General features: G+C 41.6%; 1 protein-coding gene across 1 annotated transcript in view; it reads left to right on the forward strand.

The window, feature by feature from the left end:
* The window catches only part of ATRNL1 (attractin like 1), a 208,001-nt gene that overhangs the window by 14,502 nt on the left and 169,623 nt on the right, over positions 1-23,876 (forward strand). The window contains exons 2-5 of the mRNA XM_053450329.1: positions 16,640-16,723; positions 19,582-19,695; positions 20,810-20,938; positions 21,262-21,470. Of these exons, the coding sequence (XP_053306304.1) occupies positions 16,640-16,723; positions 19,582-19,695; positions 20,810-20,938; positions 21,262-21,470 (536 nt within the window). The remainder of the gene's footprint in view (positions 1-16,639; positions 16,724-19,581; positions 19,696-20,809; positions 20,939-21,261; positions 21,471-23,876) is intronic.

Raw genomic sequence — 23,876 nt, forward strand, 5'->3', positions numbered from 1 at the left:
TGGGGGGTTATATTACTGTATACAGCGCGGGGGTTATATTACTGTATACAGTGCTGGGGGTTATATTACTGTATACAGCACTGGGGGTTATATTACTGTATACAGCGCTGGGGTTATATTACTGTATACAGCGCTGGGGGTTATATTACTGTATACAGCGCTGGGGTTATATTACTGTATACAGTGCTGGGGGTTATATTACTGTATACAGTGCTGGGGTTATATTACTGTATACAGTGCTGGGGGTTATATTACTGTATACAGTGCTGGGGGTTATATTACTGTATACAGCACTGGGGGTTATATTACTGTATACAGTGCTGGGGTTATATTACTGTATACAGCGCTGGGGGTTATATTACTGTATACAGCGCTGGGGTTATATTACTGTATACAGTGCTGGGGGTTATATTACTGTATACAGCGCTGGGGTTATATTACTGTATACAGTGCTGGGGTTATATTACTGTATACAGCGCTGGGGGGTTATATTACTGAATACAGTGCTGGGGGTTATATTACTGTATACAGCGCTGGGGGTTATATTACTGTATACAGCGCTGGGGGGTTATATTTCTGTATGCAGCGATGGGGGGGTTATATTACTGTATACAGTGCTGGGGGGTTATATTACTGTATACAGTGCTGGGGGGTTATATTACTGTATACAGTGCTGGGGGTTATATTACTGTATACAGCGCTGGGGTTATATTACTGAATACAGTGCTGGGGGTTATATTACTGTATACAGCGCTGGGGGTTATATTACTGTATACAGCGCCGGGGGTTATATTACTGTATACAGCGCTGGGGGGTTATATTACTGTATACAGCGCTGGGGGTATATTACTGTATACAGCGCTGGGGGTTATATTACTGTATACAGCGCTGGGGGTTATATTACTGTATACAGTGCTGGGGGTTATATTACTGTATACAGTGCTGGGGGTTATATTACTGTATACAGCGCTGGGGGTTATATTACTGTATACAGCGCTGGGGGTTATATTACTGTATACAGCGCTGGGGGTTATATTACTGTATACAGCGCTGGGGGGTTATATTACTGTATACAGTGCTGGGGGTTATATTACTGTATACAGTGCTGGGGGTTATATTACTGTATACAGCGCTGGGGGGTTATATTACTGTATACAGCGCTGGGGTTTATATTACTGTATACAGCGCTGGGGGTTATATTACTGTATACAGTGCTGGGGGTTATATTACTGTATACAGCGCTGGGGGGGTTATATTACTGTATACAGTGCTGGGGGTTATATTACTGTATACAGTGCTGGGGGTTATATTACTGTATACAGTGCTGGGGGGTTATATTACTGTATACAGCGCTGGGGGTTATATTACTGTATACAGTGCTGGGGGTTATATTACTGTATACAGCCCTGGGGGGTTATTACTGTATACAGTGCTGGGGGTGAAAAAAATTCTATGGGCCCCTTTAAGTGGCTGCCGGACCTCTTCTTATGGAAGATGTGGTCTGTATCAGGTTCGGTTTTATGACCTCGTGTTTTCCCGGCCTGAGTTGCTCCGAATGCCCCGCTGGGTGACCTCAGAGAAAACGTTTTGGTGGAATTCGGCCAGGATTTTGGAAAATTAATTCCTAGAACTTAAAATAAAATTGCTTGAGAAAATCCGGAACAGAGGCTATTCCTGTGACACCAGAGCTCCCCCCCTGCGCATGCGCTTGTTATTCATTTTTCTTTATTACCCGGTACTTGTCTTTGTGGCACTTGGGCCAGTATTTGGTTGTAACCCCGATAACCCTTACGGTGGGTCTGATCCCCGGAGCGCAGGGTTGCCTTCACACCCCGGTCGCCCTCCGTAGCAGAAGCCGCTATTCGTTGTCATCGGATATATATATATTTTTTATTTTGCTCCTGCAAGTATCCAGAACCACAAAGTGTTAATAAGTAACATTTTAAGTCTATTGAATTTTCAGTGTAAATTATTCATCGCTGTAGCTGTTTGTTTGGCATTAAAAATATGTGTGAACTTCGCAAAAACCTCGCAATAGTTAGAAAAGGACCCCGGGATTTTTCAGGGCGCAAAAAAAAATAAAAAAGATTTGTAAAAAAAATGTAGCTGGATTGTGAAGTTTATTAGAATTCCGCTGTCAGAAAAGATACCTTATTTTTATATATTTCATTATATTGTCTTTAAAAAGCGACCATTGTTGTGTGCGGTAATATCAGTGGGCGGTCCCGAAACCCAAACAATGCATTTTGTCATTAAGGGGTTAAATAAACACTCTTGAATAAAATTCACACTTATGTCATCAGGTGGCCGCTGGCCTTAAAGGGCCGGGGTCATCTCATGATCACCAGTCTGGCCCTGGTTTGGATCTTGGCTAGGATAATTTGTTATTATTATTATTGGGTGATATAGCGCCAGCATATTCCGCAGCGCTGTACAACGGGTAACAGTACATCATAAGTAGAATATAACAGAAACAACCGGGGACGAGGGCTCTGCTCAAACTCACAACGATAGAAATATATTCTGGGAAATAAACCTGCAGAAGAGTTATTAAATACAGTTAGTTTTCTAAAATATTTAAAGCCTGCAGATGAATGAATCCGAATAAATCATTCTTACCCGTAATAATATATATCATTCTTACCCGCCGTAATCATTATTACCCGTAATAATATATATCATTCCTACCCGCCGTAATCATTATTACCCGTAATAATATATATCATTCTTACCCGCCGTAATCATTATTACCCGTAATAATATATATCATTCTTACCCGCCGTAATCATTATTACCCCTAATAATATATATCATTCTTACCCGCCGTAATCATTATTACCCGTAATAATATATATCATTCTTACCCGCCGTAATCATTATCACCCGTAATAATATATATCATTCCTACCCGCCGTAATCATTATCACCCGTAATAATATATATCATTCCTACCCGCCGTAATCATTCTTACCCGTAATAATATATATCATTCTTACCCGCCGTAATCATTACTACCCGTAATAATATATATCATTCTTACCCGCCGTAATCATTATTACCCCTAATAATATATATCATTCTTACCCGCCGTAATCATTACTACCCGTAATAATATATATCATTCTTACCCGCCGTAATCATTATCACCCGTAATAATATATATCATTCCTACCCGCCGTAATCATTCTTACCCGTAATAATATATATCATTCTTACCCGCCGTAATCATTCTTACCCGTAATAATATATATCATTCTTACCCGCCGTAATCATTACTACCCCTAATAATATATATCATTCCTACCCGCCGTAATCATTACTACCCGTAATAATATATATCATTCTTACCCGCCGTAATCATTACTACCCGTAATAATATATATCATTCTTACCCACCGTAATCATTACTACCCGTAATAATATAAATCATTCTTACCCGCCGTAATCATTATTACCTGTAATAATATATATCATTCTTACCCGCCGTAATCATTATTACCCGTGATAATATATATCATTCCTACCCGCCGTAATCATTATTACCCGTAATAATATATATCATTCTTACCCGCCGTAATCATTACTACCCGTAATAATATATATCATTCTTACCCGCCGTAATCATTATTACCCCTAATAATATATATCATTCTTACCCGCCGTAATCATTACTACCCGTAATAATATATATCATTCTTACCCGCCGTAATCATTATCACCCGTAATAATATATATCATTCCTACCCGCCGTAATCATTCTTACCCGTAATAATATATATCATTCTTACCCGCCGTAATCATTATCACCCGTAATAATATATATCATTCCTACCCGCCGTAATCATTATTACCCGTAATAATATATATCATTCTTACCCGCCGTAATCATTACTACCCGTAATAATATAAATCATTCTTACCCGCCGTAATCATTACTACCCCTAATAATATATATCATTCTTACCCGCCGTAATCATTATCACCCGTAATAATATATATCATTCTTACCCGCCGTAATCATTATTACCCATAATAATATATATCATTCTTACCCGCCGTAATCATTATTACCCGTAATAATATAAATCATTCTTACCCGCCGTAATCATTATTACCCGTAATAATATATATCATTCTTACCCGCCGTAATCATTACTACCCCTAATAATATATATCATTCTTACCCGCCGTAATCATTACTACCCCTAATAATATATATCATTCTTACCCGCCGTAATCATTATTACCCGTAATAATATAAATCATTCTTACCCGCCGTAATCATTATTACCCGTAATAATATATATCATTCTTACCCGCCGTAATCATTATTACCCATAATAATATATATCATTCCTACCCGCCGTAATCATTACTACCCCTAATAATATATATCATTCCTACCCGCCGTAATCATTACTACCCCTAATAATATATATCATTCCTACCCGCCGTAATCATTACTACCCCTAATAATATATATCATTCCTACCCGCCGTAATCATTACTACCCGTAATAATATATATCATTCTTACCCGCCGTAATCATTATTACCCCTAATAATATATATCATTCTTACCCGCCGTAATCATTACTACCCGTAATAATATATATCATTCTTACCCGCCGTAATCATTACTACCCGTAATAATATATATCATTCTTACCCGCCGTAATCATTACTACCCGTAATAATATATATCATTCTTACCCGCCGTAATCATTACTACCCGTAATAATATATATCATTCTTACCCGCCGTAATCATTACTACCCGTAATAATATATATCATTCTTACCCGCCGTAATCATTACTACCCGTAATAATATATATCATTCTTACCCGCCGTAATCATTCTTACCCGTAATAATATATATCATTCCTACCCGCCGTAATCATTCTTACCCGTAATAATATATATCATTCTTACCCGCCGTAATCATTCTTACCCGTAATAATATATATCATTCCTACCCGCCGTAATCATTATTACCCGTATTAATATAAATCATTCGTACCCGGAAGTGATATCCGGGAAGCCCTGCTGATACGATGTAACGAGCGTCTCTACCCACGGAATATGATGAAGCGGACGAGGCCCCCAGTGCATTTCTGTTACTATGCGTCTGAAAGCTGGAGCTGCACCGTCCATTAAGGGACCCTCTAATGCCCCTGAGACCCCCACTACAGAACAGAGTGCTCTGTGAGTGACCCTCGGCCAGGTCTTTAATCTGCATTCTCCCTGCGTGGAAAAAAACTTGGGGGCAGTTAAAAGGGCAAATGCATAACGGGGGGGGGGTACTTTAGAGGTCACCACATAAATTTAAAGGGGCGACACAGCTATCATATGCATTAAAGCGCATGTTTACCGGAGGGTCCCTTTAAATGTGGCACATTTGCTTGTGTTTTGGGGTTCAGACACTCAGGTGGACCCCACTTGCCGCATTAACCCCCCCCCCATTCTTGTTGTGCCGTTATTACCCTATTTGCAGATATTGCGGGTGGCAGCCGGTACGGCAGCGATAGCGGGGCCAGCGATGGCTTCCTTTGAAAGCAGTTCATTGGGGTTTATACGTTAAGAATTACTTATTCCGTTTGACGCCCCAAAATTCAAATAGCGTCGTAATTCTCTGTGTCATTTTAAGCGGAAAAAATCTATTATTTAGTAAACGAAAACTGCCTTTTTTTTTTAGATGATGAAGCAGGCGCTTTATTGTATTTCTATCATTTATTTTATAAATATGTTATTTACCCGGCGGATAACGTCTTTACCGCCCGGCATATTTTTTGATTTCTTTTTGCCGGGTGCCGCTGTGTATTTTCGGTACCCGCTGGAAGGGCCAGGTGGCTTTTTAACACAATGTCGCAGCAGCTGCGCCGCGTGGCTCGCGTCCAAGGAGCCTTTAAGTGCATCGAAGGCTTTTTAAATAAATTGTTGCCCGTTGCGAAAAATGCGGTTTGTCACCTATAATTTACCAAACACGGCTGCTGCGTCAGAACGCATTCCGAACAGTTGACGTTAATAGCGGCGACATCTCACGATACGCTGGGACTTGTCAGCCCCTTGTTTTGTTACGAATAAATTGATACATTAACCCCCCCACAAAAAAAACCTGTAGAATGTGTCGTTTGAATGATTCTCCCCGCAGAGTAATAATAATGCCTCTGGCTCGGGGCGTAGAGACCCGCAAAGGGCAGAAATAATCCGTACAAGTGGAATGAATGTTAATGATACCCTTCCCTTCGGACGCTCTGAGCATCTGGCCCAGCAGTTAAAAGGTTACAGAGACGCAGACTCCTGCTGGAAATGTAATTGCCCCGTTTATTAGGACGGATAAATATGCGTTGAGCTGACAAATTACCCTTTTGCCAAACGTGTAAAGAGAAATTATCTGAAACATTTTGTTTTAATTATTGCCCTGAAATATTCCGTCTTCTCGCTCGGCGATCAGAACGGCTGTCGGTGCTGCTGATGCCAGCTTCTTATTATATACGTATATATATATATATATATGCAGTATATTGTTAGAGATTATTATATATATATATGCAGTATATTGTTAGAGATTATTATATATATGCAGTATATCGTTAGGGTTTTTATATATGTTCTGTGATTTCGGGGCTTTTAGCCAGGGAGAGAGAGGAGTGAGCAGGAATGGGGTGCATATATATATATATATATATATATATATATATATATATATATATACAAACAACTAGAGCGCACCCCTAGAAACTGCGCGCTTTAACGTTATTCGCTTAAACGGGAAGGAAATTTATCAGTTGATAATATCGTTAGATGGTGTTTTTTTTGTCATTCAAACTTTTCTGGCAGCAGCCTATCAGTGGCTGCGTTTGCGTCACGTGACAATTAAGTGTTCCCTGCAGAATTTATAAATGAGCCCAAATTTAAAAACATGTAAGTGGCACTGCCCCTTAAATCTGCCCCAATGATGATGGGGAGCCCTCGCTTTTCTGTTTGTATTTTCGCAGCAGTTTGCTACAATGTGACAGATTCCGATAAAGATATAAAATATTTGTCATTAGATGCCGGTATATAGATACAGTATATATATATAAAATATATATATTCTCGCTACATTTCATGTTAGGTATCATGATCCGCAGACCGCTGTGACCTGCTCACCAATATTCCTGAAAGCTGTTGTTAGGGGGAGCCTTTTTATATTAAAGTTCATATAATCGTCGGGGGGAAGAAGGTTTAATATAAAACATAACAGCTGAGTGTCGCTCGTGACCGGCACGAGAATCTGACTCATCGGCTTCAGAACATGCAGTAACAGCCGTCCGAATTCACGGGACAGGGATTCCTATGCAGCCGGGTCGTGTTTGGCATTAAGTCAATAGTTTGATTCTCAAAGGAAAAGATTTTTTATCCCCTTTTTTATAGTTTTAATTGACTGAGAGGATGGTAGAGACGTAGAACAGTCTCCCAGCAGAAGTGGTAGAGGGTAATACAGTGAGGGTATTAAACATGCATGGGATAGACATACGGCTCCTGAATCTAAGACGAGACCAACGACTGATTAAGGTTTGAGTCGTTACAGCAGGAGAAACGGGGGCCGCCGGGGGCCGATCTGCCGGCAGGTACTATATTTCTGCTTAGGACTCTTTTGTGACCGGATTAGCGCTGTTATGTGATAGCTGGACATAAAGCTGTTACCGGAAGAAGTTTCCTGGCGCATGTATTTGATATCGTGCATTTAAATGAAATGATATAAGCGTTCAGGAGGGGCATTTTATGTTCTTTTGCTGCCGGTTCCACTTGGATCCGCGGCTGTGAATGATCAGAAAATCCCCTCTTTATACGTTTGCCCAAATTATTTCGCTCCTGGGCACGGAGCCCAAATACCCCAATGCTTCTGGCTACTCGGCAGTAAGATACGGCCCCGGGGCCGGCAGGTGGACTGTGAAGCGCTAAGTCTGGGCAGAGACCCAAATCCTTGTAGATGCGAGATGTCGGCGCGTCCGACGCACTGATTTATCTCTACCTCCTTTCCGACTCGTTTAATCTGCGGGTCATCAAATCGGCTCCTAAATCCGCGGTAACTCCAGCACTCCAGATAAACCCCCCCCCCGCTGAACCGGGATTACCGTCCCGTCACAACGAACGAGGGGTTTATCAGCCGACGGCGTCGCTCCGCGGCGTGGAAATAAATCGCTGCGCGTCGTATTTACGGAGGCTGGCGAGATATTTTCAGATATCTCAGGCGATCAGAGTAAAGGTCCAAGCCTTTGTTGTAGCTCTAGATATTATTTGCCCTCCCCAGACCGGGCTTCTGCCCCCCGCCGAATGGCCCTGGGAGTGTAATGGTTCCCGGTGAGAGGTCTCTGGGTTCAGTTAGAGGGAGGGCAGTTCTAACATCTGCCCACGATGGCCGCTGACAGCCGGCAGCCTCCTCTTCCCCGGCCAGGCGTTATCACCGGTACTCAACCTGGCGGGTTCCATCGCCGAAACAGAACCCCCCCCCCGCGGAGACCTCACAGCAACACGTCAGATCTCAGAGAAACAGATTTATTGCTTTATTTTGGCCGAACTCCCCTGTGTTTTCGGGGGGGGGGGTGGAAGGAGATGTTGTGTAACCGGGGCTGACCTTTGGGGGGGGCTGACCTTTCGGGGGGGCTTTTCTGATGATTCCTCCGAATGCTTTAAATATTTGAATCCCTGCGGCAGATGCCAGAAATCCCGTTCCTTGCCACGTTTTCTGTGTTATAAACGCGTATCGGGGTCACAGATCTCCGGGGGGGGGGTAATACATCACACTGGGGCCGATTCACTCAGCCGTGACTTGTACGTGGAAGCTCTCCTCGCACGTAGTGTTTGGGGCGTACATTTAAAGGGGCGCTCCAGTGGGAGAAGCTGCAGCTTCCCTCGCTGCCCGTGGTCCAAGGTTTTGCTTTGAGGAAGCGATCCCGCCGAGACCCCGGTGCACATACGCGGAAAACGCTTTCCTGCTGCTGATTGCTGCTGCAAGCAGCCAATCACCATAAAGGAGGGGCAGAGCTTCATCTTTGGGGCTGCAGCTTCTCCCCAAGGTAATTGAGTTATTTATTTCATCTTCTAAAGAATACATAATGAAGGAGTCACAAGCTGCTTTCGTCTCCGGTGAGGCTGCCTATGATGTCATATTTCAGCTCACCTGTAACCCAACGTTTGGGGTCCGCAATCAGCCCCATGGAGCGCCCCCCGGTGTATGTCCGTAAACCGGCCCAGGGAATGCAGAATAAGGGGGGCCACGCAGACCAAGCGTCACCTGACTCAGGATGGTACCAGGTGCTCTGATATTAACCCCAAAAAGCAGAAAATCTATACATCTTTTACATAAAACACATGATTTTTACATCTGATGGTTTTTTCCTCCTTAATATCAAAGTATGGTGACCGGCACAGACTTCAGGCCGGGGGTCTCGTCGATTTTGGGGATATGTTTGTAGGTAACGTCTATTTAACCCTTTATTTTCCTCTTCTCCCCCTTGTAGGAAGGGGTTATTTGTTCCATGAACTCCCGTCCTTTTAATTCCTTTTATTTTGCATTTTTTCCGCTCTCGGCGTCTCCGCAGAATAATTGAATCCGCGGATCTGGGGCAGACTCGGGGAAATGTATGTAAATTCGCCGAGTGCATGCGCCGCCATCCGAGCCGAGCGTTATTATTTTATTATTATTTTATTATTATTTTCTTGTCGCACGCACAGAGTTTGGGAATCGGAAATTCCCGAACTGTTTGATTAACGAGGAGATACGGCCTCAGTTTCTGGGCTTCGGGTTTTTTATACATTTTCCTCTTTTTTTCAGCGGTTTTGGAGTTAACAAATTTTTGCAATTTCCTTAAAAGAAAAAAAATCAATGAAAATCTTTGATGCCGCTTACCGTTTATCGCAGCCCCAGTTAATGCCAGAGAGCTTTTACATGAAATGATACATTTGGAGTTACAAAACGGGAACAATTCTGTCGGTTGCCATGGTGACTGCATCACTATTACCACTTTGGACCAACGTTGTATGTACAATAATCCCAAATATCACCATCCGGAACGATGAAAGATGTGGCTGGTGGTCTTCGTACTTTAAATAGGGTCTTAAATGATTGGAATGTAAACCATTTTAACCCTTCCAGTGCCAGAATCAGGGTACAAGGCTGAGATGGAATGGAAGAAAGTTTTACTTTACTGAGAGGGTGGTAGATAACTGGAGCAGCATCCCAGCAGAGGTGATAGAGGGTAATACAGCGAGGGGATTAAACATGCATGGGATAGACATACGGCTCCTGAATCTAAGACGAGACCAACGACTGATTAAGGTTTGAGTCTTTACAGCAGGAGAAACGGGCGACTAGACGGGGGCCGCCGGGGGCCGATCTGTTGATGGGAGATTGCTGTTGTTGTTGGATGATTACACAATCCGATCAAAAATTGAATGCAATATCTCAGTTTTTTTCACATTTTTCACCGGCTTTGACTGCGTTGAACGCTCCGCCGCTGGGGGCTGCTTTTAATAGAACTGATATTTTGTGATTATTTTTCCTGCGTGTATCATAGCAACCGGGGCTTATTCTTTAACCCTCTCATTGTTGGAGGATTGAGATAAACCGGCTCCTGCCGCTGGCGCGTTTAATGATCCCTCTCACCCCGTAATCGGGGAACTCCGGGGGATTTTGTTGCTGGAATCATAAAAATCATGTTGTTTTCTGTTTCAAAACTATTAGAATTTCACTTAATATAAAGTTTTCAGGCAGCTGCATATCAGCCGTTTGTATGATTCTCGCTCTGTTATCTGATCCCCGATCTACTAAACCCCCCGACTCCTTATCATACTGCCTGTGGGGAACAATAGAATGCCTCAGTCTTAACCACCCAGTCGGACTCTGACTAATGAAAGTCTATGGAGGAACGGACTTCATTAGCATCGCCATAAAGCATCAGCTCAGTGAGGGGTTTGAGCCGGGAAAGTCACCCAAAATATCACATGACTGACAGCAACGGCGGCTCCAGGTTATTACTAGGGGTTAAATTACTGTATACAGTGCTGGGGGTTATTACTGTATACAGCGCTGGGGGGTTATATTATTGTATACAGCGCTGGGGGTTATATTACTGTATACAGCGCTGGGGGTTATATTACGGTATACAGTGCTGGGGGTTATTACTGTATACAGCGCTGGGGGTTATATTACTGTATACAGCGTTTGGGGGTTATATTACTGTATACAGCGCTGGGGGTTATATTACTGTATACAGCGCTGGGGGGTTATATAACTATACAGCGCTGGGGGTTATATTACTGTATACAGTGCTGGGGGGTTATATTACTGTATACAGTGCTGGGGAGGGGGTTATATTACTGTATACGGTGCTGGGGGGTTATATTACTCTATACAGCGCTGGGGGTTATATTACGGTATACAGTGCTGGGGGTTATTACTGTATACAGCGCTGGGGGTTATATTACTGTATACAGCGTTTGGGGGTTATATTACTGTATACAGCGCTGGGGGTTATATTACTGTATACAGTGCTGGGGGTTATATTACTGTATACAGCGCTGGGGGTTATATTACTGTATACAGTGCTGGGGGGTTATATTACTGTATACAGCGCTGGGGGTTATATTACTGTATACAGCGCTGGGGGGTTATATTACTGTATACAGCGCTGGGGGTTATATTACTGTATACAACGCTGGGGGTTATATTACTGTATACAGCGCTGGGGGTTATATTACTGTATACAGCGCTGGGGGGTTATATTACTGTATACAGCGCTGGGGGTTATATTACTGTATACAGCGCTGGGGGGTTATATTACTGTATACAGAGCTGGGGGTTATATTACTGTATACAGCGCTGGGGGTTATATTACTGTATACAGCGCTGGGGGTTATATTACTGTATACAGCGCTGGGGGGTTATATTACTGTATACAGCGCTGGGGGGTTATATTACTGTATACAGCGCTGGGGGTTATATTACTGTATACAGAGCTGGGGGTTATATTACTGTATACAGCGCTGGGGGTTATATTACTGTATACAGCGCTGGGGGTTATATTACTGTATACAACGTTGGGGGGGTTATATTACTGTATACAGCGTTGGGGGGGTTATATTACTGTATACAGTGTTAGGGGGGTTATATTACTGTATACAGTGTTAGGGGGGTGTTATATTACTGTATACAGCGTTGGGGGTTATATTACTGTATACAGCGTTGGGGGGGTTATATTACTGTATACAGCGCTGGGGGTTATATTACTGTATACAGCACTGGGGGGTTATATTACTGTATACAGCGCGGGGGGTTATATTACTGTATACAGCGCTGGGGGTTATATTACTGTATACAGAGTTGGGGGTTATATTACTGTATACAGCGCTGGGGGTTATTACTGTATACAGCGCTGGGGTTATATTACTGTATACAGCGCTGGGGGTTATATTACTGTATACAGCGCTGGGGGTTATATTACTGTATACAGCGCTGGGGGTTATATTACTGTATACAGCGCTGGGGTTATATTACTGTATACAGTGCTGGGGGTTATATTACTGTATACAGCGCTGGGGGTTATATTACTGTATACAGCGCTGGGGTTATATTACTGTATACAGTGCTGGGGGTTATATTACTGTATACAGCGCTGGGGGTATATTACTGTATACAGTGCTGGGGGGTTATATTACTGTATACAGCGCTGGGGGTTATATTACTGTATACAGCGCTGGGGGTTATATTACTGTATACAGCGCTGGGGTTATATTACTGTATACAGCGCTGGGGGTTATATTACTGTATACAGCACTGGGGGTTATATTACTGTATACAGCGCTGGGGGGTTATATTACTGTATACAGCGCTGGGGGTTATATTACTGTATACAGCTGGGGGTTATATTACTGTATACAGCTGGGGGTATTACTGTATACAGTGTTAGGGGGTGTTATATTACTGTATACAGTGTTAGGGGGGTTATATTACTGTATACAGCTGGGGGTATTACTGTATACAGCGTTGGGGGGGTTATATTACTGTATACAGCGCGGGGGTTATATTATGGTATACAGCTGGGGGTTATATTACTGTATACAGTGTTAGGGGGTGTTATATTACTGTATACAGTGTTAGGGGGGGTTATATTACTGTATACAGCTGGGGGTATTACTGTATACAGTGTTAGGGGGGGTTATATTACTGTATACAGCGCTGGGGGGTTATATTACTGTATACAGCGCTGGGGGTTATATTACTGTATACAGCGCTGGGGAGGTTATATTACTGTATACAGTGCTGGGGGTTATATTACTGTATACAGTGCTGGGGGTTATATTACTGTATACAGTGTTGGGGGGTTATATTACTGTATACAGCGTTGGGGGGGGTTATATTACTGTATACATGATGGTGTATGGAGCCGCAGAGTTGGGACGGGGTTTTGCCGGACAGAATGAGCTTCTTCTTCTTCTCTTTCCCTTGCGTGATATACAAGGCTCAGGGGACGGGGCGCGTGGCTGCGCATGTGCTCTATCCCTGGCAGTAAGGCTCGCAGCCTCGGGCCATTTCTCCCGGAGTCGCAGGGACTGTCACAGCGAGTTAGAGAAAAACGCTAACAGCCAAAACAGAGTCGAGCTTTGATTTGTGGGAGTGATGAGGATGGAGGGTATTTAGCTTGAAACAGTTCTAGGATTTATTGAGTGATTTGGGGTCCTGAATATATACCGCCCCACGTAGACCGTGCTCGGGGGGGCTGCGTTAATCCCCTATGTGTCTAAAGGACCCCGCTAGAGGATGGTGGGTAGGGACCTAGACAGGTAGATATACAGGGAGGAAAGAGGGATATCTATGGTTTGATGCCCACAGAGGGACTGGAAAAACTAAACGGGGATGCTTGGAAGCTATGGCATGATTGTGTTCATGTAACGGGACCCAAAACTATTTTTAAATAAAAAAATCACCATTTTCTTAATCAGAATTTTTCCAATAATCTGCGTTTTGTCCCTGCTGCCCCCTAGTGGACAGAAGTGCAAATTGTCTGTAAAGTGTAATTTTTAAGATTACCCCAAATCTATTATTATTATTATTATTTATTGTTTTATATAGCGCCAACAGATTCCGTAGCGCTGTACAATGGTACGCAAATCGGTGCGTATTCTGCTTATTGCGCCAGTTTCACAAAATGCCTTTTAACCTTTTCAGTGCCATAGAAATAATGCCAGGAATCCTGCCTCCTGGATAAAATCATACATTATGTCTGTTTTTTAATGATTCGTTAGAAAGAGAACGCGCAAAATCAAAACGGCTAAATTCCTCTTATTTAGCACCAATTAGATGTATCACCAGCTCGCCGCTCATTACTTCTCTGTATTCAACGCCATTAACTGATTGTTTAATTTAAATAAATTAAACCCGTAGAATGAAGAGCAAATCAGCAACTCAAGTAGCAGAAAGGACAGAAAATCCGCGGAAATAGTGAAAAAATAAAGAGTGAACTTAGAAAATAAACACTTTTCGTCTTATATAAAAAGTTTATGGCTTATTCCTCAGCCTGTTTTCTATTCAGTAAAAATCGGGGGGCCCGTGTGCGCCCGACGCCGAATGTGATACACCTAATGGGTAAATGTCTCTTTCCAGAATATTCTTTACATACCAATAATTTTTTTGTAGTCCCTTATTTATTAATATATATATCACCCCTCTGTTACCCCCTCGTGCTGTGTATGAGAGCCGCCATCTGGCTGCCCCGTCGTGGGGTATAAATCGCCCGTCGCCCTGAGGTATCTGTGATAATAGCGTTACGAAGGGACCTGCGCGGCCGGAAACAATCTCTAGCGCTAGAGGCTCCTGCGCCGTCCGCTAAAACAACGCGGGGAGAGAACAGGAAGCTGCTTCCAACTTCCTGCTCGGGCTGACGGGAGAGAACAGGAAGCGACTTACAACTTCCTGCTCGGGCTGACGGGAGGATTCGGATTCAGCCTGCACTGTGGCATCATGGGAGATGGACGGCAATTTGCATGAAAGGCAGCGGCTGTGCTGGTCGTCGTTGTCCCCAAAGCCTGCAAACCCCGGACGGAGGTGATAATTCCTCCAGGTTTCGGGGTTTCTGGAGCACATGGGGGGGTGTACAGAGCGTTTGGAAGCCCCTGAGTCCCGCCTGCTCCGCGTTGCGGATGATATCGCGCGGATCTCTCTGGTTTTATCTCATTTCTGTTTTATTCCCAGGATTTTTTCCCCGGGAGCCCCCTTAACAAACAATGCATATGAAAGTAATTATGAAGTACAACCCCCCCCCCAAAAAGTTACTTACCTTATGGAGAAACTGCAGCTGCAGAGCTGAAGCTGCTTCCTCCTCCATGGTCCAATGATTCTTATCATTGATTAGCTGCTGGAAGCTACGTTTTCACAGCCGAGGTAAAAGCGAATGAGGCGGTGAGTGGCGGTCGGCGGCCGAGTTCCTGTCTGCCGGCAGCGCAGGCGAATCAGCTCGTAATCTGCAAAGTTCTGGTTGCTTCATCAAAATTCTAAATTTGGATTTCAAAATCAGTGTGTTTTATTTTCTGAATTTGGTGAATTCAAATATTTGACTATTTATCTAGATTTTTTGATATTTGATTTGTCAGTTTTTGAATCCAGTATGTTGGATGAGGAGGGATATACGGAGCGCCGCGTTCTCCTCGCTTTCCCGCTCTTAATGAGTGTCCCGTTTAATCGCTGCGAGCGGCGGGAATCTGCAAAGCGTTTTCTTTCATTCTGATCGTTTTCTGGTACCGGCACAATTTCCAAATTACCTTCAATTACCTTCCGAAAATATTTTCTGGACATTCAGCAGTTGGCTTCGTAGTTTCTCTCATTTTCGCTGAATGTAAAGCGGATATTATTTTTAGTTTTGCTGATCGCGTCGTTTCTGAAGGTCTGATTAACGATGATTGATCGGCCGTAGACAGAGGGTGTGAAGGGACGGCCGCGTCTTCCGAATTCACGCTGAATTATACCCCCCACGGCTCCGTGGAATATAATCCACCTATTATTTAGTCATTTATTAGGTATATACTATTAAAGTGTGCGAGTTATGAACTTGGTCCAATATGTCTTGGAGGTTTTTTTAAGTGCCCGCTTTAATGTGGGTTGGCCAGTGTGGGGGGGGGGCAGCGGTTTTTTGTGAAAAGGAAATTGGGTTCTAGAACTTCTTAAACCGTACCTGGAACCCCATACAGGCAGTATTTACATTTATTCTCACAAAATGAAATCTTACTCAGCCCCGAAACTTTAACCCCCAACCCTACACTAACTTAACCCCCCCAAACTCTAACCCTGAGCCCAACCCCAACCCTACGCTACTTCACCCCCCCAAATTCTAACCCTAACCCTAATCCTAACCATACCCCAACCCTACCCTACACTAACGCAAGCCGCCCTAACTCTAACCCTACCATAACCCCCTAACCTAACCCACTAACCCTAACTCATTGACCCCTGTCGAATCTTTAGCCGGAGCAAAGCCATGAAGTGGGGTGTAAGGAGATATAAATGATATTTATTTTTTTGAACGTTTGGAACGCGGCGTCCATCGAATGAACGTTCATTTAGCTTTACGTCTGAAGCCGAACTCTTCTCTTTATTTTACAGGCTAACAGAACCCTCCGGATATCTGACAGACGGACCCATTAATTACAAATACAAAACCAAGTGTACCTGGCTAATCGAAGGCTAGTAAGTATCCGTGTGAAGCCTCTCTCCGTGACACGTAACACGTCACACGTAACACGTGACACGTAACACGATAGAATAATTTACCGAGAATCCGGAAAGTATCATCCGTTCTCTGATGCACAACGTTACGGTTTCAGCGTATTCTCCCGGTGCGTGTATATACCGTATATACCGTATATTATATTTATATATTTATAGCTATTCTCCCAGTGCGTGTATATACCGTATATACCGTATATTATATTTATATATTTATAGCTATTCTCCCGGTGCGTGTATATATCGTATATACCGTATATTATATTTATATATTTATAGCTATTCTCCCAGTGCGTGTATATACCGTATATACCGTATATTATATTTATATATTTATAGCTATTCTCCCAGTGCGTGTATATACCGTATATACCGTATATTATATTTATATATTTATAGCTATTCTCCCAGTGCGTGTATATACCGTATATACCGTATATTATATTTATATATTTATAGCTATTCTCCCGGTGCGTGTATATACCGTATATACCGTATATTATATTTATATATTTATAGCTATTCTCCCAGTGCGTGTATATACCGTATATACCGTATATTATATTTATATATTTATAGCTATTCTCCCGGTGCGTGTATATACCGTATACACCGTATATTATATTTATATATTTATAGCTATTCTCCCAGTGCGTTATATACCGTATATACCGTATATTATATTTATATATTTATAGCTATTCTCCCGGTGCGTGTATATACCGTATATACCGTATATTATATTTATATATTTATAGCTATTCTCCCGGTGCGTGTATATACCGTATATACGGTATATTATATTTATATATTTATAGCTATTCTCCCAGTGCGTGTATATACCGTATATACCGTATATTATATTTATATATTTATAGCTATTCTCCCGGTGCGTGTATATACCGTATATACCGTATATTATATTTATATATTTATAGCTATTCTCCCAGTGCGTGTATATACCGTATACACCGTATATTATATTTATATATTTATAGCTATTCTCCCGGTGCGTGTATATACCGTATACACCGTATATTATATTTATATATTTATAGCTATTCTCCCGGTGCGTGTATATATCGTATATACCGTATATTATATTTATATATTTATAGCTATTCTCCCGGTGCGTGTATATACCGTATATACCGTATATTATATTTATATATTTATAGCTATTCTCCCGGTGCGTGTATATACCGTATATACCGTATATTATATTTATATATTTATAGCTATTCTCCCGGTGCGTGTATATACCGTATATACCGTATATTATATTTATATATTTATAGCTATTCTCCCGGTGCGTGTATATACCGTATATACCGTATATTATATTTCTATATTTATAGCTATTCTCCCAGTGCGTTATATACCGTATATACCGTATATTATATTTATATATTTATAGCTATTCTCCCGGTGCGTGTATATACCGTATATACTGTATATTATATTTATATATTTATAGCTATTCTCCCGGTGCGTGTATATACCGTATATACTGTATATTATATTTATATATTTATAGCTATTCTCCCAGTGCGTTATATACCGTATATACCGTATATTATATTTATATATTTATAGCTATTCTCCCGGTGCGTGTATATATCGTATATACCGTATATTATATTTATATATTTATAGCTATTCTCCCGGTGCGTGTATATACCGTATATACTGTATATTATATTTATATATTTATAGCTATTCTCCCGGTGCGTGTATATACCGTATATACCGTATATTATATTTATATATTTATAGCTATTCTCCCAGTGCGTGTATATACCGTATATACCGTATATTATATTTATATATTTATAGCTATTCTCCCGGTGCGTGTATATACCGTATATACCGTATATTATATTTATATATTTATAGCTATTCTCCCGGTGCGTGTATATACCGTATATACCGTATATTATATTTATATATTTATAGCTATTCTCCCAGTGCGTGTATATACCGTATATACCGTATATTATATTTATATATTTATAGCTATTCTCCCAGTGCGTGTATATACCGTATACACCGTATATTATATTTATATATTTATAGCTATTCTCCCAGTGCGTGTATATACCGTATATACCGTATATTATATTTATATATTTATAGCTATTCTCCCGGTGCGTGTATATATCGTATATACCGTATATTATATTTATATATTTATAGCTATTCTCCCGGTGCGTGTATATACTGTATATACCGTATATTATATTTATATATTTATAGCTATTCTCCCGGTGCGTGTATATACCGTATATACCGTATATTATATTTATATATTTATAGCTATTCTCCCGGTGCGTGTATATACCGTATATACCGGATATTATATTTATATATTTATAGCTATTCTCCCGGTGCGTGTATATACCGTATACACCGTATATTATATTTATATATTTATAGCTATTCTCCCGGTGCGTGTATATACCGTATATACCGTATATTATATTTCTATATTTATAGCTATTCTCCCGGTGCGTGTATATACCGTATATACTGTATATTATATTTCTATATTTATAGCTATTCTCCCGGTGCGTGTATATACCGTATATACCGTATATTATATTTATATATTTATAGCTATTCTCCCAGTGCGTGTATATACCGTATATACCGTATATTATATTTATATATTTATAGCTATTCTCCTGGTGCGTGTATATACCGTATATACCGTATATTATATTTATATATTTATAGCTATTCTCCCAGTGCGTTATATACCGTATACACCGTATATTATATTTATATATTTATTGCTCACGTTTCCCGTTCTTTTCCAGCCCACACGCTGTCCTCAGGTTGCGATTCAATCATTTTGCCACGGAATGTAGCTGGGACCATATGTACGTGTATGACGGGGACTCCATCTATTCACCACTAATCGCTGTGCTCAGGTGAGGAGTACGTACATACCCCTGCCGACCATCAGAGCTGCCCAATAAACTGTGTTTTATACCAGTTTAATTATTGTTAAAATTCTTTACTTTGTATCCCTTCCCTTTGAGTTATAAAAATGCCCCCCCCCCCCGCGGGGGTTTGTGGATTCTGATTATTTACATTAATATTATTTTATTTGGTTATTTATATGCAGAGGAATAAAATAAAATGAATGAAGTGATTTAGGGGAGTCCGGGTCGACGTGGATTCTATAATATTTACCTATATATTATTTTTATGTAGTTTGTTTCGATTCGCTCACGTGTTTCCGTGAAATAGGTCACAAAATGTTGCGTTTCCCTGAAGAACCAAACGACGTCCCTTCATCCCGAGCTCATTATTTATAACGATCCTGCTTCTCGTTCTCAACCGAGAAATCCTCCTCCCGATAAAACCTTTTCTTAATCAGCAATCCCAATAACGACGGCTTTTTTATTAAATGCCGCAGGTCTGTTTGTGGGGTGCTTTGAATAACTGGTGCGGGACTCGGTACTTAGTAATTAGGATCTTAAATTGGAGGCTCGAGGCGCTAAAAATATTATTGAAATATATTTCACCTCGAACTTTCAATTATTCTGATTATTATTATTATTTAAACATTTATTATTATTAATAATAATAATATTAATAATAATATATCCGGTCTCCTGCCAGGGAGCTACATGTGGATAGAGATTTTTTCCCGTTTCGGTCGATTCCGTTGTATAAATTTACATTTTTCTCTTTCATTTTGTGGGAATTTGCAGCGATTTCTAATTTTCAATCGGTCTGTTTTGACGCTCGTTAGAAATAATGAAATATTGTATTTTTTGTAGAGTTACGTCGTTGCCGGACTCCCCGGACGGCTGAATCTCTTTCCGTCGGTTATTGTTTAGAATGAAATGATTCGTAGGAATGAGTAAAAGAGATATTTCTCTCGATTAACTGTTTATTGGGAGGTTTCCTAAATATTTCACGGAAGTTTTACGGAAGTTCAGGTTTTTATAAGTTTGTTCCCCTGCGATGCGCCGGATGTCAGCCCCACCGGCCGCGTCTGTCTCATCCTAATAGACGCTCCTCTCGTCTCTCCAGCGGTCTGATTGTCCCGGAAGCTCCCGGAAACGAGACGGTTCCCGAAGTCGTCACCACGTCAGGATACGCTTTGCTTCACTTTTTTAGCGACGCTGCTTACAACTTAACCGGCTTCAACATATTTTACTCGTACGTACAAAAGACCCGGTACCGAATATTTATCCCCACATCGGATCTGTCACTTTCCCGAATCCTACGTTTTGCAGTCCCTGAGTTAACTCATGTAACTGTGGAAGCAGGATTATTCCTCCCCATTAAGTTATCTCTCCTCTGTTAAGTTGCTGATTGGTTCAGGCAGCCTTAGGAAGGGTGGGGGGGGAGAGAACCTCAGGGCAGGAGATTGATCTGATGATGCTGGCTCTGCCACCGGCTGCCACCCATCTCAGCTTCTCTGGGGGTAAAATGGTCTCATTGATAATAATCCAGCCAAATGTCTTTTCCGTCGTTCACAGGATAAACTCCTGCCCAAACAACTGCTCGGCGCACGGGAAATGCACCACGAGCGCCTCTGTCCCGAGCCGGGTCTACTGCGAGTGCGACAAATACTGGAAGGGGGAGGCATGCGATATCCCGTACTGCAAGAACAACTGCGGCAGCCCTGACCACGGCTACTGCGACCTGACCGGGGAGAAGCTGTGTGTCTGCAACGACAGCTGGCAAGGTGAGGGGAGCTTAAACCCCAGCGCTGTATACAGTAATAACCCCCCCCCGGCGCTGTATACAGTAATATAACCCCCGGCGCTGTATACAATAATATAACCCCCAGCGCTGTATACAGTAATATAACCCCCAGTGCTGTATACAGTAATATAACCCCCAGCACTGTATACAGTAATATAACCCCCAGCGCTGTATACAGTAATATAACCCCCAGCACTGTATACAGTAATATAACCCCCAGCGCTGTATACAGTAATATAACCCCCCAGCGCTGTATACAGTAATATAACCCCCAGCGCTGTATACAGTAATATAACCCCCCAGCGCTGTATACAGTAATATAACCCCCCAGCACTGTATACAGTAATGTGACCCCGGCGCTGTATACAGTAATATAACCCCCCGTGCTGTATACAGTAATATAACCCCCCGCGCTGTATACAGTAATATAACCCCCAGCGCTGTATACAGTAATATAACCCCCAGCGCTGTATACAGTAATATAACCCCCAGCACTGTATACAGTAATATAACCCCCCGCGCTGTATACAGTAATATAACCCCCAGCGCTGTATACAGTAATATAACCCCCAGCGCTGTATACAGTAATATAACCCCCCAGCGCTGTATACAGTAATATAACCCCCAGTGCTGTATACAGTAATATAACCCCCCAGCGCTGTATACAGTAACGCCAGTTGGAAAAAAAACTGGTTTTATCTAATATTGGCTCAATTTAACCCCTTAATCCGCAGATCTGGAGCCGCCGTTGCTGTCAGTCATGTGATATTTTGGGTGACTTTCCCGGCTCAAACACCGCACTGAGCTGATGCTTTATGGCGATGCTAATGAAGTCCGTTCCTCCATAGGCTTTCATTAGTCAGAGAGGCTATCTGTGTGATAAAGACTGAGCCTTTCTATTCTCCCCCACAGGCAGTATGATAAGGAGTCGGGGTGTTTAGTAGATCGGGGCTCAGATAACAGAGCGGGAATCATACAAACGGCTGATATGCAGCTGCCTGAAAACTTTATATTATGGGGCAAAAACTACAACTGGGGTAAAAAAGAAAACAGAGCGATAAAGTGAAAAATTAGGGTTTTGATACAAGGAATAAAAATAGTCGATTTCCGGTTGTTATTTCCTCTGCGTGTGGAATGATGGCGACCTCTTGTGGATATTTTTAGTAATGCACCTTCCATGAAGTTGGATTAATTTTTATAATTTATATATCTAAACTAAACTGACTTTTTTTTGATCAACAGAGAAACCCAACTGCCCAGGACTCCTTTTGTCCATTTTAAGCAAAATAATATCTTAGCATTGGCAGTGACGTTATAAGTTGAACTCAATGGATCATATTTGCAAATAGCCAGATTTGTAAATATGTAGAAGTAAGGGGAATATTTTATTGGTTTCCATGGTAATTACTTGGCCCAGAACCACTTTTCATATCTACGGAGCTTTGAACGCATTCTTGCTGCTCCTTCTTCTGGATGGACCACACTTGCTTTGGCCACTTGAGTGTATAGCTCCTTGTCCTGCACGTATTGTAATGAAGTTTCACTTTATTGAGAGGGTGGTAGATAAATGGAACAGCCTATCAGCAGAAGTGGTAGATAAGTGGAACAGCCTATCAGCAGAAGTGGTAGATAAGTGGAACAGCCTATCAGCAGATGTGGCAGAGGGTAATACAGTGAAATTCTAGGTTTCTATGATTAAAAGTCTGGATTATGTTTGGGAAGAGGGGGTTTGGGGGTCTAGACAATTAAAAGCACGGAGCTTGAACAGGAAATGGCTTGAGGGGGAAAAGTCTGGTGCGGGGTAAATGGCTTCAAGGTGAGCAGAAAAAGGGGTAGGTGGATAAATACTATGTATTCCTAAATCACAGCTCTCCACCGCTACTAGAAGCGCTCCGGGGCGTCACTGAGCGCATTTCTCCAGGATTCCATGTAATAACTTGTGAGATGATTATTTTAGTGTTATTAAGTTATTATAAATATGTTTATTATTATCTTCCTGTTTCGTACGCAGAATCCGCTTTCGTTCTCTGTGCTTCCACGTTTCACCACATGGTGTCGCTGTTACAGACGGGATTCTTATTTTATTTATTAATTGGAATATTTTATTTTAATTCGGATTCCGGATGTCGGTGTCCGGAGGGCTCCGATCTGATGAATTATTACAGGATTATTGTGTAGAATACAATTACTATACATTATTATTATTATTATTATTATCATTATTATTATTATCATTATTATTATACAGCACGAAGAATTTACGCAGCACTTCTTACAATACATATATTCAAGCAGTCTAAGACAAAACGGGTCGGCTCGCAAGGTTACAATCTTATTGGAGCTTTTAGGGCTGTAGAACCCTGCGATCCCCTCATACCCAGCAAAC

This window comes from Spea bombifrons, chromosome 11, assembly GCF_027358695.1.
Source record: "Spea bombifrons isolate aSpeBom1 chromosome 11, aSpeBom1.2.pri, whole genome shotgun sequence".
NCBI lineage: Eukaryota > Metazoa > Chordata > Amphibia > Anura > Pelobatidae > Spea > Spea bombifrons.